A 14,865-nucleotide genomic window follows, 5' to 3' on the forward strand; every position below is an offset into this window, starting at 1 on the left:
CTTGCAAAGCAGAAAGACTGAGATGCCACAAGATTTTTTTTTAATCTACTTAACTGAAAGTCAGTTTTACAGAGAAAGAGGAAAAGACAAAAAGTGATCTTCTACCTGCTGGTTCACTTCCCAGATGGCTCCAGCAGCCACTGCTGGGCCAGGCAGAAGCTTCATCTAGGTTTCCCATACTGGTGGCAGGGATAGTTCTGTATTATCTTGGCAAGAATGTATCAATTAACTCTACCTTTCTAACAATGGTCTCTTCCTTTCACATCTGTATTCAGTATAGCACTGTGGTGACAATTAGGCAAGATAATCCTTTCCCATCTCTTAAGTCCTCCTGACAAGTAAGTCAATCCTTCTCCCTGCTCAGAAACACACTGCCCTCCTCCGGAAACAGCAGAAGCAGCCAGAATCACTTCGCCCAGCAGCCATTACAGACACAGACCATAACTAACAAGACCAGATCTTCAGGATGCAGTCCTGAAACACTAACTGTCCATGTTCTTGAATGATAATGTGATGACGGCACAGATGGTGGCAAGAAATCTGATATATTTAGAAGAAGGTTAATAGTAAATTAGAGAAAAGTCACCTCTAAACCTTCCTCCCCCTTCTAATATCCTGCATCAAATGAATAAACTCAGCCGTGGCCAATATTAAATTTTAAATATACAACATGTGTCAAAAACTAATGGTTATGGGCCCAGCGCAATGGCTCAATGGTTAAGGTCCTCGCCTTGCACACCCGGGATCCCATATGGGCACCGGTTCTAATCCTGGCGGCCCCACTTCCCTTCCAGCTCCCTGCCTGTGGCCCGGGAAAGCAGTCGAGGATGGCCCAAAGCTTTGGGACCCTGCACCTGTGTGGGAGACCTGGAAGAGGTTCCTGGCTTTGGATCGGCATAGCATTGGCCGTTGCGCTCAGAGAGTGAATCATCGGACAGATGATCTTCCTCTCTGTCTCTCCTCTCTGTATATCCGCCTTTCCAACAAAAAAATAAAATAAATCTTTAAAAAAAAACCTAATGGTTATGTTTAACACAACTCTGTACGCAGTACGTTGAGCCCAAAGGGCAAATGATACATCCCTACAACTCTAATTAGAATATATCTGAATACAGAAGCTGAGGGAAAGAAAGGAATTAAAGCACCCAGCTACACCAAGAAAATCAATGAAAACATCCAAGTTTTTAAGTCTTTTCACATTTGGATGTCACCTTTTTATTGGTATCAAATACAAGTACATATTTCAAAAACCTGCAAGAGAAACCAGCTCATTGCTGCAACTATACATCCCTATTTCCTACTTTCAAGCTGTTTCTTCTGTTTTAACTTTTTTTTTCTTATTCTAATAATCAAGCAACGTTTTAACTTAGATAACTACTCTGTGAGAGACGGCTCACAATTCCGTCACCACAAACAAGCTCTTCCCAATACGGTCATGAGAGAAAAGTGATTTCTGCTGGGATCAACATTCAGGGTTTTCATTATTACAAGGATAACACACATACTGCTCACAGATGAGCCACACAGCATTCTATGCTACATTAATTTTTTATTATTCTTGTTCTTAGTTTTCCTACCCCCAAGTCAAAAGCAACACAAAACCTTTAACAACAATCAACAACACAAAGTTAAACTCAGAGACAGGAGGAACAAGTAAGGGGTGAGATGACACCGGAATAATCACTGAATGGTGTTGACAGCAGGGTGTAGTGACCTAGGAAGGTTAAGTTTTCTAGGGTTTTTCGTCTATAAAAGATAGGGCCCACTGATACATGAAAAAGAACACACCAGACAATATTTTCAAGTTCATTCATATGATAGCTTAAAGAGGCAGTTTATTCGTTGGCAAGATTTTTGGTTACAAAGGAAAGTGTTGAGCATCTTGGGTTGATTTTTAGCCTATTCACTGAAATCATGCCCATCGAAACATTATCTCACAAAAAAGCATATCAAGAAAACCTCTAGCTTACAAATCATCAGCCACAGAAACGATTCCCCTAATACGGACGTTTTTTAAAGCAGACTTTCATGTTTTCGTGTCTAAAACAAGACATTTGTGCATCTTCTAGGGAAATTCCTAAACACACATACTTCACATTTCTCAGAATTATCACTGCAAATCTGCCTAGTGGAAAAACATGTGGCTCCTCCTGCTGAAAAGGGTTTTGTCTACAATGGACTGTCTTCTTCGGTCACAAACAGAAACTGAATATTTTTCTGAACTACCAGTGTTATAGTTTTCAACCATGGAAAACTTTTGACAGACTATTGTAACATTTTTAGTTAGGATATGCAATCTACAATAAATTGAATGTTTCTGAAAGTGATAAAGACTTCTTTTAGAAGCAATTATACTACAAATCAGTGCTATCAAAGTCACTAAAGCAGGCATTTCTATCACCAAAACACATTTCTTTTTTTTTTTTTTAAAGATTTTATTTTTATTACAAGGTCAGACATACAGAGGGGAGGAGAGACAAAGAGGAAGATAGATCTTCCGTCTGATGACTTACTCCCCAAGTGACTGCAACGGCCGGTGCTGTGCCAAACTGGAGCCAGGGGCCAGGAATCTCCCCCAGGTCTCCCACATGGGTGCAGGATCCCAAAGCACTGGGCCATCCTCAACCGACTTCCCAGGCCACAAGCAGGGAGCTGGATGGGAAGTGGAGCTGCCGGGATCAGACCAGCGCCCATATGGGATCCCGGCACTCTCAAGGTGAGGACTCCAGGCGCTAGGCCACCATGCCAGGCCCCAAAACACTTATTTCTCTCTCTCAAACATACATAAATATGGGCCTGACACAGTAGCCCAGCAGTTAAAGTCTTTGCCTTGCAAGAGCCAGGATCCCATATGGGTGCCGGTTCTAATCCTGGCAGCACCGCTTTCCATTCCCTGCTTGTGGCCTGGGAAGGCAGTCGGGCACGGCCCGAAGCTGTGGGACCCTGCACCTGTGTGGGAGACCCGGAAGAGGCTCCATTGGCTCCTGGCTTTAGATTGGCTCAGTTCCAGCTGTTGTGGCCACTTGGGGAATGAATCATCGGACAGAAGATCTTTCTGTTTCTCTTCCTCTCTGTATATCTAACATATATATATGAATATATATTCATATATATTTATTCAAATATATATATAATTCAAAGACTTATGAAGCAAGTAAAACACAAATAACAAAATTTCAAAATATCTTTCATCTGGCCTTGCAATGCTAGGTAAATAAAAATTATACTCTTGATATAGTTGAAGGAAGAGAGGAAACTAAGAAATTATTCTGAGTTGATAACAGTAACATTGCTATTACAGACATCTGTCAGAAAATAAAATTACCCAGATATTAACATGGATTGTAAATTGAAAGGATTTCAAGAAAATAACAAGTGAAAAATGCATGCTATTTGACTGTCTTGGTATCACACAAAGCTCTGGAGTGAATACTTACAAAAGGAGGCGGTCGACTTTTGGTCCATCGTGCCTCTGAAGGCAACCTGAAGGTCTGTACACTCTCATTGCTTCAGTCCCTGGGCTCCACTGGGATTACTACTCCCCTTTTTATAGCTTTCAGGTAGCAGTGGTGATTTGTAAACTATTTATAGATGTTAACTAAATGAAACTCTATGTTGAACTAATACAGGACTGACTCATATTGCTTAGAATATATTTTTCCTTCATAGCCAAGGAAGCCAAATAGTAATAATGTGAACAGGAACAAAAGAGTGATTTAATAAATGACATATACAGGAAAACTAAGCTATCACTATGTTACTATAGTCAAGGTAAAGGATAGTAAGATTTAATATTTAAAGTATAAACATCTATCAACTAAACTTCATGGATTAAAATTATACGTATGTCAAGTGATATTATAAGGCATTTAAGAAAATGGTAATCCTCTCACCAATCCTCACCATATCTCCCATTCTCATGATATTTAATTTTTCAACAGTCTCGTTGTTACAGCAATTGTTTCATTCTTTTCCAGATTTAGATGTTAATTACTAACTTCTGACTACATCAATGATGTAATGCCTATCCTCTAAATCCCCTAGATCTTTGCTTTTCCATTCTCTCAATAAAATCACAACACCACTGTACATACATTCATATTCAGTTCTATTGCTTACTGCTTGTAACATTCACTTTCTAGAACAATTTCTTTATTATACAACTCTTGGTCTGTTAAGCTTCTCCTATTTGGCCCAAGCTCCCCACTGGAACTGCAAACCTTCCTGCTATCACCAAGCACACTAATGGTGGATTTCTTCATCCCAGACCCACTGGCTCCAATTGGAAGTACTGCTCCCTGAGTCTGGTTCCACCTTAAGTCATACTGGGAGTCATTGGTTGTATCTCTCTTTCTCTTTAATACTGTTTATATAGTTGAGAAGGATGCACACTCCTATGGGTTTCTGATAATGCTGGGGAGGGTCTTAAGTTATAAAGGAAGGCAGGTGGAACAAAAGTTTCAGTCCACTCCCGGACCCCCATGTCCGTAGCAGGAAAATAGGAAAGGGGCTGGCCATTCCTTGCTGTCAAACTACATCAGCACCTGGGGGTGGAGGGCAGTTATCTAATGGCACCTTAGAGACCCCGTTATGGGAATGTGCTCCAAGGGTGTTAACTTGAGTAGTTTTGATAGTTCTATTGCTTCCTGGCCTTTTGGCTAAGATTGAGTATAGTTTTGACAGTTCTGAGACATTGGCAACCCTGAGGCACCAGTATTAAGAAAATCTGTCCAAGGCATATTGGCTGATCAAGTCCACCTCAGTACATTCACAGGCCCAAGAACATGTTGCAAAGCTTGGCCAGGAGAGTGGTCTAACCTATTGTTTTTACTTCTGAGAAGGTACTTCATGAGCTGGCTGTCATGTCCTCTGTGTATATCTAGACATACTGTCCACTGCACAGGCATCAGCAACTGAGGAGGACAGTCCCGATGCATGCACTCCATGATCAGACCACATATGCAGTGATGTTCCCTGTGGTTGGGGTTTGAGTCCAGTGGTCTAGTTGGGGAGTCCCCTAAGAACCTCACCTGAGGTACCTCAGATTTGACTCCTGTGTATGCCAGCTAGCACAGGGTCAGGTTCGGTCCATCACCTGACCAGCCAATGCACATACCAGTGGATGCAACTGCCTGGTCACTTCTGCCATTAGTTTCATCTCTCTTGCAAACTGATGGGTGTTGCAGCCTAGCCCAGCACAAATCAATAGGTGCTGCATATCCACAGAGGTGATTCTCCAGGGTTTCATAATTCATAGTTCACTCTCATTTTAACAAACGTCTTTTCAAACAGCTTCACAGAAATTTATGCAAAAGAAGTTTTGGTTGGAAAAACTGAGTTTCTTTGGACAATCTGCAGCTTCCCTGTCCCCTTGCTTCTGACATCCTCTTTATTTGCCATTCATATATGAATTATTTATTGCAAGCTACAGAAGGAGAGCAGAGCAAATGCCATAGACACATTATAGCCCACAAAGCCTAAAATAGCTCCTTTCTGGTCCTTTACAGAAAACGTAGCAGGCCCCAACCTAGAAGAGCAAGTTCACTGGGTTCCATCAAACTATCTTAGTTTACAGTGTCAGTTCATTTTGCTCCCATTTTATGTGACGTGTATGTCAGACCTCCTAATATGACCTTACATTGTTATTTTTCATATAACATCTCTGTCTTATAACTAATGTCACAGCAATTTCCTTATAACTAAGGTCACAGCAAAATCTTATTTTGTGAATGTTGTTTTGTACTAACGCTATTCTTAAAAACACATTCTTGGGGTCCAGCGTGGCAGCTCAGCGGTTAAAGTCCTTGCCTTGTAAGCACTGGGATCCCATATGGGTGTCGGATCTAATTCCAGCAGCCCTGCTTCTCATCCAGCTCCCTGCTTGTGGCCTGGGAAGGAAGTCGAGGACGGCCCAAAGCTTTGAGACCCTGCACCAGCATGGGAGACCCAGAGGAAGCTCCTGGCTTCAGATCAGCTCAGCTTCAGACTTTGCAGCCACTTGGGGAATGAATCAGCGGATCAGACAGAAGATCATCCTTTCTGTCCTTCCTCCTCTCTGTATATCTGACTTCCCAACAAAAATAAATGAATCTTTAACAAAATATTCTTAGTCACTAAATCACTTTTTTAATCACCACCCATTTTACTTCACAGATTAAATCTTGAGGCCAATGCTATGGTGCAGTCAGTTACACTGCCAGTTGCAACTCCTGCATCCAGTGTTACAGTGCAGATTACTATCCTGGACGCTCTGCTTCCAAGCCAGATTTCTGCTAATGTGCCTGGGGTAACAGTGGGGGGTGGCAAATACTTGGAGCCCTGTCAACCACAGGAGACCCAGACGGAAATACTGGCTCCTAGCTCTGGTCTGCCTGAGTCTGAGCTCTTGAGGCTATTTTGAGAGCAATTAGTAGATGGAAGATCTCTCTCTAAATAAAAAGAAAAATAAATATTAAAAGCAAGTTTTTATTTTTTAATTTATTTTTAAAGTTAGTTTATTTTTAGCATTGTTTACATAGTTGAAAGGGATGCATGCCCATGTGGGCCTCCGATTAGAGTAGGGAGGATCAGGTACAGAGGAAGGTGGGTGGGACAAACATTTCAGCTTTATTTTCCTATGTGTCTGCAGGGGAAGAGTGGGAGGAGGCCACTCTTTATTATCAGTGCCCAGGAATGGGGGACAGTCATTTGATGATACCTTAGAGATCCCAATGTGGGGAAGTCTTTCAGGGGTGTTTCTTGAGTGGTTCTGATAGTTCTCAGAAGCTCAAAACAATTTTTTAAAAGTATTTTCTTAGTTCTCTAAAAGCTACTTTAGTGTATTTCTGGTTTTCTGCTCCTTAATTTGCATAAAATGTCAACTGTTTGCTTCACATTACAGAAGCTATCCTCAAAGGCCAGAAGCTCCTTGGTTGTCCATGTCACTCATACCAATAAATAGCACACAAAGGCTGATTAAAAGCTCCTAAGTAAATCAACTTCATTGGCAGGGACCTCGAGTACCAATATCTCTAGTCCCAAAGAGGAGGAATCTTGAGGTTCTTGCCTGGAGTTACAGGTCTGACTGCCAGTGCCCCGGAGCTGAGCAAGGGAAAGGGACCAACAGGGCAAACTTGCCCTGAATCCCTCTTTTTAGCTGGTATACACACACATCCCCTCCCGCTGTGCCTGTTACACCTGCAATCCACACAACAGGCTGGTGCTTCTGCTAAAGGCCAAGCAGCACCTCTACAACCCTCATGTTTCTAACAAGCAACACTAACAAAAGTGTTCTTAGCTAGCTAGGCTGAGAAGTCATCTGTCTATTCTTGAGCTATTCTGCTATATATTTACTTCAACAGCCAGCTACTAGCCAAGGGTTACTGTTGAGAAATTAAAATACATAGTTTAAGATATGTTTTAGTCTCACCGCCTGCCAAATGAAACATTACATTTTTTCGAAACTCCACACAAAAACTTTCTTTTTTCTTTTTTAAAAGATGTACTTATTCTTATAATTTCAGTGTATAGCATTAAATGTTACTAAAATCAATTTAAAGTAATTTCAATTGTTTACATAAATTTCTTTAGAATGGAGTTCTTAGAAGATTTTAAAATCAGACTTAGTTTGCATCACCCAAGTTGAGAATCTATTTTGAAATGCTGGGCCCAGAAGTGTTTCAGATTTCAGAATATAAACACACATAATGAGGTATTTGGGGATCGGAACCGAGTCTAAAGAGTCTGAAATTGATTAAAGTTTTATATTTTATACATAGTCTGAAAGTAACTTTATATAATTATTTTAATGCACCCAAACTTTTTAAAGGTATACTTTTATCTTTTATTTGAAAAGAGTGAGAGATTAGAGACAGACATTTTATATCCACTGGTTCATGCCCCAAATAGCCACAAAGGCTAGAGCTGGGCTGGTCCAGATCCAGGAGCCAGGGACCTCAGCCCTCATTCACTACCTTCTCAGACCATTCGCACAGAACTGGATGGAAAGTGGAGCAACTGGGACCTGGCACAATGACTCAGTGGCTACATCCTCGTCTTGCGTGCAACAGGATCCCATGTCCCAGCTGCCCCATTTCATCTAGCTCCCTGCTTCAGGTCTGGGTGAACACAAGAGGATGTTCCAAAGCCCTAGGACCCTGCAATCATGTGGGAGACCTAGAAGAGGCTCCTGGCTCTGGGTCAGCTCAGCTCTGGCCACTGCGGCCACTTGGAAAATGAACGAGCTAGAGCTTCTTTCTCTCTGCTTGTATAGATTAGATGGGATCCTGCAAGATCTTAAGCCACTAGGCCACCACACCGGGCCCAAGTCAGTCACATCTTTGTGAAAACTCTTAAGACTCTTGAAAGTGGAAGAAAAAAAATCACCTACAAAGATTAAGTGATTGTTTTACAGAGACTGAAAATATATAAATCCTGAAAGTGAAAGAAAGGGACCTGGCGTGGTGGCGTGGTGGCGTGGTGGCAAATATCCTCGCCTTGAACATGTTGGGATCCCATATGGGCATCGGTTCTAGTCCTTCCCATCCAGCTCCCTGCTTGGCCTGGGAAAGCAGTTAGGGACGGCCCAAAGCCCTGAGACCCTGCACTGGTGTGGGAGACCTGGAGGAATTTCCTGGCTCCTAGCTTTGGATTGGCGCTGCATCGGCTGTTGTGGTCTCTTGGGGAGTGAATCATCAGATGGAAGATCTTCCTCTCTGTCTCTCCTTCTCTTTGTATATCTGACTTAGGGATAAAAATAAATAAATAAATAAATCTTAAAAAAAAAAAAAGAAAGAAAGTGAAAGAAAGGTGATGGGTTTGCTGAAATGGGAGGAATCTATAAAGCAGGAGAGTGCACCACCACTGCCCTGTTCCAACGGAACAGTTAAGAGACACCAGGGAGGGCCCGGTGCGGTGGCGCAGTAGCGGCATAGCATCGACCGTTGGGCTCACTTGGGGAGTGAATCATTGGACGGAAGATCTTCCTCTCTGTCTCTCCTCTCTGTATATCCGCCTTTCCAGTAAACAAAAATAAAATAAATCTTAAAAAAAAAAAAAAAAAAAGTGACACCAGGGAAGCTGTAGGCCACAGTGGTTAAAACATTGAAAGAACTAAACCAGCCACTCACTGGCAAGGTTAATACTTTTTTTCATGCAACAAGTTAACAGGAACCAACTGTTACTTGATTAATCAGGGAAATACAAACAAAGACATATTCCTTTGGAGTCTGGATGAAGTCTTTAAAAGCAAGAAAAGTAAAAATGGTTTAATGTGATAAATTCTAAGAATCAGAATGATGGGAAAGGCATCATCATACAGCAGTATTTTTTTTTAATCACCACTTTGTGTTCCTTTGTACTCCTCAGCATTTTCTTTGCTATATAAAAAAGTATAAGAAAAATTAATCCAGTTGTAATAAAGTACTAAAAAAAGTTCACTTGATGGGGTAGGCATTGTTGTGAAGTTTGTTAGGGTGCCTCCTGGGACATCTTACATTCCCTATTGGAGTGTGGCTGGAGTCTGATTACTATGCTTCTTGATGAAACTCCCTGCTAACATGCCGGTGCAGGTGGCACACAGGGCTGAAGCACCTAAGCCCCTGCCGCCCACCGGGAGATCAGTTCTCGCCTTTGGCATCCAGGTCATTGTAGGGATACAGTCAGGGCTGGACTAGACAGAAGCCAGAGAATCAGCAATTCCATCCAGGTCTCCCAGATGACAGGCTGGGAACCAATGACCTGGCCATAATCTGCTGGGACTCAAATTTTGATATGTGATGCAGGCATCCTAACCCGCTACAGCACAACTCGAGCCCCAGAAAATAATTTTTAAAAATCACAATTGCTTTTAGAAGTTTGAGTTTCATCTTCAAAATGACTGAAGTCTTCAAGAAAACAAGTAGCGTACACAACAAACCAAATTTAAGATAAACCATTCCACACTCTTTAGAACAAAGAACCCCAGATACAGATAAGTACTGGCTGCTAGTGTTAGCACTTTAATAGAAGAAACAATCGAGATGAGATAGGAGGTTTTAATAGCAATTAGTGAAAACTCAATATCCAATTCCAACTAAAACTGCAAGCTGAGCACTTCCGATAGCCCTGTGGGCACTGAATTACTCATTTGTGACCCTTTAATCAAAAGCAACCCTAGATACGGGTCATTTGTGTTTCTACTACGTATTGGTCTGGCCTTCAGCAACTACCTGAAGAATGGCTTGCTTGTCCATTTTATATTGCCACAATATCCAGTGTGCTTCTGCCTCTTGGTTCCTACTGTTATCTGCAACTGGGTTACTATCAATACTACTAAGATCATTATTTATTATTATTTTTCTATGTGTGTGTGCATATAAGACAATCATTTTTTGTAATTTCTAACTTCAAATTATTCTGGTTTTTCTTCTTCAAAACTATCAACATAATACCAAAATTATATCTTTTAAACTTGTCTTATTTCTACAGAAACAATTTTATTTATATCTATTATACTATTATTTAGAAGAGTTTATGGATTTTCACCAAACTTTGAGGCTATTTCTAGAATGATCTCACAGAATTCATGTGTATGTAGGCTCTGTAGGACAAACAAAATTAATGATAGTGAGCCTAGCAGATATACTCCAAAGCAGATAATGAAATCATAACAAGAAATCTCTTCTCCCAATTGTCAGGCAAACATGATGCATGTAGTAAGACATTTTTATATGAGAAATGCAAATGGAGCCAATGCTTCAACTGGGAAAATTAATTTATATGCTATAATGGCCCATCTAAACAATGATTATGAACCATAAAGAACAAAACAAGGGTGACCTGCTAATGATTAAAAGCAACTTTAGCCTCTCAAAAAAAAATTAATCACTTTGATGAGCTTAATTTTAGCTATGTAATGCATCTGTCAAAACTATTCTGCTGCAAACCGGTTTATCATTTGGACTGTCAATTTAGGGAAAACAAAACAAAACTAAAACTAAATGAGGCTCTATCATAACTTCAAATGTATTTCTGTTTTGGCATGATGAATATATGCACCTCACTTCAATCAGCATTTAATCACAAACAGAACTGCATATTTTACTACTAAACCCTAAGATAATATCAAGATCAATGCCTTGTGAACCACCAAAAGCTACGTCAACTTTCTAGTTAAATAACTGAGACATGTGGAAGGCTAACAGTCCACACACTGCTATCATGTACTATAATTTATATGTTAGTATAATTATATTACATTATATGTAACTATTACAAAAATAAGAATACATGAAGTGTAAATACTTCATATACTGTTAAACCTCAAATATTTTAAATGTTTAAGGACAATGTTTTCAAATTTAGAAAATGTTTTCATAACTGTGTCCAGCCTAAGAATTATCAAGTCATTTAGCAGTCTTGACTTTCAAGCAGCTAATAAGACAGAATCTGTTTTCAACGTTAGTAGCTTCACAATTTGCTCTTCCTAAGAAAAAGTGTAAATAATAGCTCATTAATTTACCTTCTTTGAATTTCCATTTCTTCTTGGGATGGGCCATTTTGAACTTGGGCAGGTAGTTGTGAATTTTGTCTAGGCAATGTTGGCCCTACAAAGGGAGGAAAATATTACATATGAGCATTATCTTTATATCTAGCTGGATGGAGGAGATAAAGTCATGAGAAAAACATAAACCATCACATATTTACAAATGTGTCTCCTTTTTGTCTAGCAAAATAAAAGGTAAGCTTTACATAACACACAGCAAATGAAAGACTGCAACATAATGCTGCCATCATCTCCAGAAGCCTTATTTGAAACAAATGGAAAACATCAACAATAAAAGGAAAAATAAACATTTATATATGAAGAGCTTGAGTAAAACAAGTGTTCAATGAGCATCTGAAGAGGCACCTAAGCTTGACATTTTCTAAGACAATGAGACATTCTCTTTGGAATAATTATTCATGAAGTGGAAAGGAAGAACTTAAATGAAAAATCAGAATTCAAAAACTCACCTAAATAGAACACTGGAAATGAAAAAACAGGAGAGAGAGAGCATGAGAACCTTATTACTAGACTGAAGTATGCTAGTGCATTTATCAAACTTGCCCAAGTTAAGCTGCCATTTTTGTCTACTGGCCTGGCATTGACTGGTGGAAACAAGCATTTGCTAAACTTCCATACAGTAATTAAACTACTTATCTTAACAACTTTACTCAGCTGGGGAAATTTGCTTAACTTCCACAATAATTAGCCCATTTACTGAATTTTTATGTAATACAGATGATCTTAAAAATACTGCATTTGGGGAAGAAAAGGAGGGGAAAAAAGGCCCAGCATTCACACCAACTTAGTTCTGTCACAAGAAGCTAATGATCATTCACTCCCACACATCACGTATAGTGCAGACTAATTCCTAGCACCTTACACAGAATTCTAGGCCTCTAGATTGAGTCATCTTAGTGTCACTGGGCACAAAAAAACTCAAATCTGTCACTAAATTAGACCTAGTACACAACGTCTAAGATTAAAAAAACAATAAGCTTGAGATTCAATTCAGCAACAACACAAGAAATAGCAGTTGTCCTCTACTCTGGAGAATACGACTACATACACACAGTAATGAATTTCAGTGCCAGCAAATGCTCCTAGTAGGAAAGTGTGCAGGTACTAGTATAAAAGTAATTTTTTTGTTTTAAAACTGGAGCAAATTTTTGCAATCTATGATCTAACAGCACAAAGTATGTTTATGATAATGGAGTAAATTTCACAATTAGAAGAAAAGGTTCATTAAGATATAATACAGAACTGGTATATACTAAGTGTAGAAACATGGAAATAATTTAATCTGAACTTACCTACTAACTTTTCCCTATATCCTTACCAACATTTTTTACAATAATCATTTAATTTGTCCTCTAAAGACAAACTAGATGATACCTGCACTTATATATTTCATTAAAATTTCTTAAGTCTATTTTGAGAATCAAAAAAAAATACAAAATGCTAATCCCAACAACAAAAACATGTTTTAAAATCAAAATTAAATACACACATAAATGAGTAAATGAAAATATATTACTATTATTTGATAAACAGCCTAGAATTCCTTTTTTGGCAAATTAATGTTATTAAAACCAAGAGACAGTTCCTATTAAGATCACACGCTGATGTTCAATATTTTTTAGAAAAAAGATCTCTTGTGGCAGAAGAACAGGGACACATGAAGTGGAAAGGTGAATGGGAGCAAGGATAAAGAATTTGGGAAATATACTCTGTATATCTAAATTTGTACTTATCCAAAACTATTAAAAGCAAGCATGGGTAACTCACAAGACCACTATGGTTTAACTAATTTTTAAAAAATACATGAGTATGTAAGGGCAAACCTCAAGCTATTTAAAAATGAAATATCTGTATGTCAGTGTTAATACGATTTGCCATCCAGCTCAAGGAAGGACGTTGACCAGTCACACCAAGGACAACTATAATACCTCAACAGCAGTGTTACTATGGTCAATTCGCCCACTAAATCTAAGTTTTAACTCAAGAATGTGTGATCTCAAGAAAAGGATGTAGTTTTGTCACCATTTCAATGTAGTCTTGATTTTCTTAGCTTTTAAAAAACACGAGTTTCAAGTAATTCACAAAACCAATTTTTTTGATGGGGGAGGTTCTTTTAGTAAGCTTGTTTGGCAGACCTATCCAGAAAAGAGGTCTTTAAAATGAGGGGAATATGGGGAAAATGCTGTGGTTCATACCATAATCATAAAATAATCTACTACAGTTAACGCCTATAGCTGGGAAATCTCAGGGATGACTTTTAAGAAAGGAAAATTTTGACCCAGGACCAATTCTCACAGCTTCCTCGTCACATGGACCACTTGCGTTTCCAGAAACTTCATCAATGGGGAGAAGGAAGAGACTCCTTCCCCTTGGCATTTTCTCACAACTATTTTAATTCAGGTGTGGTGTTTGTTTTTTCTTCATCAGTATGGTCAAACACACTGCAATAACTAGTACACTGAAATTTATATGTACTTAAAAAGTATAAACATATTATTAGAGTTTCAAATAAACTATGATATTCTGGTACATAAATACACATTTTCTTCCCATCAAACATCTTAACAGGTATTATACAACTGGTAAGAAATACCAAACGAGGGCGCGGCGCAGTGGCCTACCAGCTAAAGTCCTCGCCTTGAACGCCCAGGATCCCATATGGGCACTGGTTCTAATCCCGGCAGCTCCACTTCCCATCCAGCTCCCTGCTTGTGGCCTGGGAAAGCAGTCAAGGACGGCCCAAAGCTTTGGGATCCTGCACCCATGTGGGATACTGGGAAGAAGTTCCTGGATTCTGGCTTCGGATCGGCATAGCATTGGCCATTGCGCTCACTTGGGGAGTGAATCATTGGATGGAAGATCTTCCTCTGTCTCTCCTCCTCTCTGTATATCTGACTTTCCAATAAATAAATCTTTAAAAAAAAAAGAGAGAGAAATGCCAAACGCCCCATACACAACAGAAGCAGCAACTACGAAGCAGTTGCTGCTCTACTTTTTATACTTTAACTCTGACTCCGCACATCATAGTTTTAGGTGGGCATTGTGTTTTCATAAAATACAAAGTAGACACTTCCAATAACCATTTTGGTGGGCAAATGTTAAGTGTTTATAAGCATCAAGTGGTCATTAACAGCTCTTGTGGGGTGGGGAGAGAGAAGACATTAATCAAGGCTAAGAAATGAGTGAACCTACTTTGTTCTACTATGTCATCCTGAAGAACTGCTGTTTCAGAGTTAGTTTTCCCCCTGTCTCATTATCACAGCCAAAGACAATGAATAGTTGATCTTACTTTGTCCTGGCAAACAGAAAAGATATATAGCAAAGTTTCTGAATGGTTCTAA

The 14,865-nt window shown here is 39.5% G+C and overlaps 1 protein-coding gene across 1 annotated transcript in view; it reads right to left on the bottom strand.

Moving 5' to 3' along the window:
* The window catches only part of ENAH (ENAH actin regulator), a 135,790-nt gene that overhangs the window by 22,694 nt on the left and 98,231 nt on the right, over nucleotides 1-14,865 (bottom strand). Inside the window, exon 5 of the mRNA XM_040968285.1 lies at nucleotides 11,480-11,564. Coding sequence (XP_040824219.1) covers nucleotides 11,480-11,564 — 85 coding nt within the window. The remainder of the gene's footprint in view (nucleotides 1-11,479; nucleotides 11,565-14,865) is intronic.

The sequence above is a fragment of the Ochotona curzoniae genome, unplaced genomic scaffold (genome assembly GCF_017591425.1).
Source record: "Ochotona curzoniae isolate NIBS_2020 unplaced genomic scaffold, NIBS_Ocur_1.0 scaffold_4683, whole genome shotgun sequence".
Lineage (NCBI taxonomy): Eukaryota > Metazoa > Chordata > Mammalia > Lagomorpha > Ochotonidae > Ochotona > Ochotona curzoniae.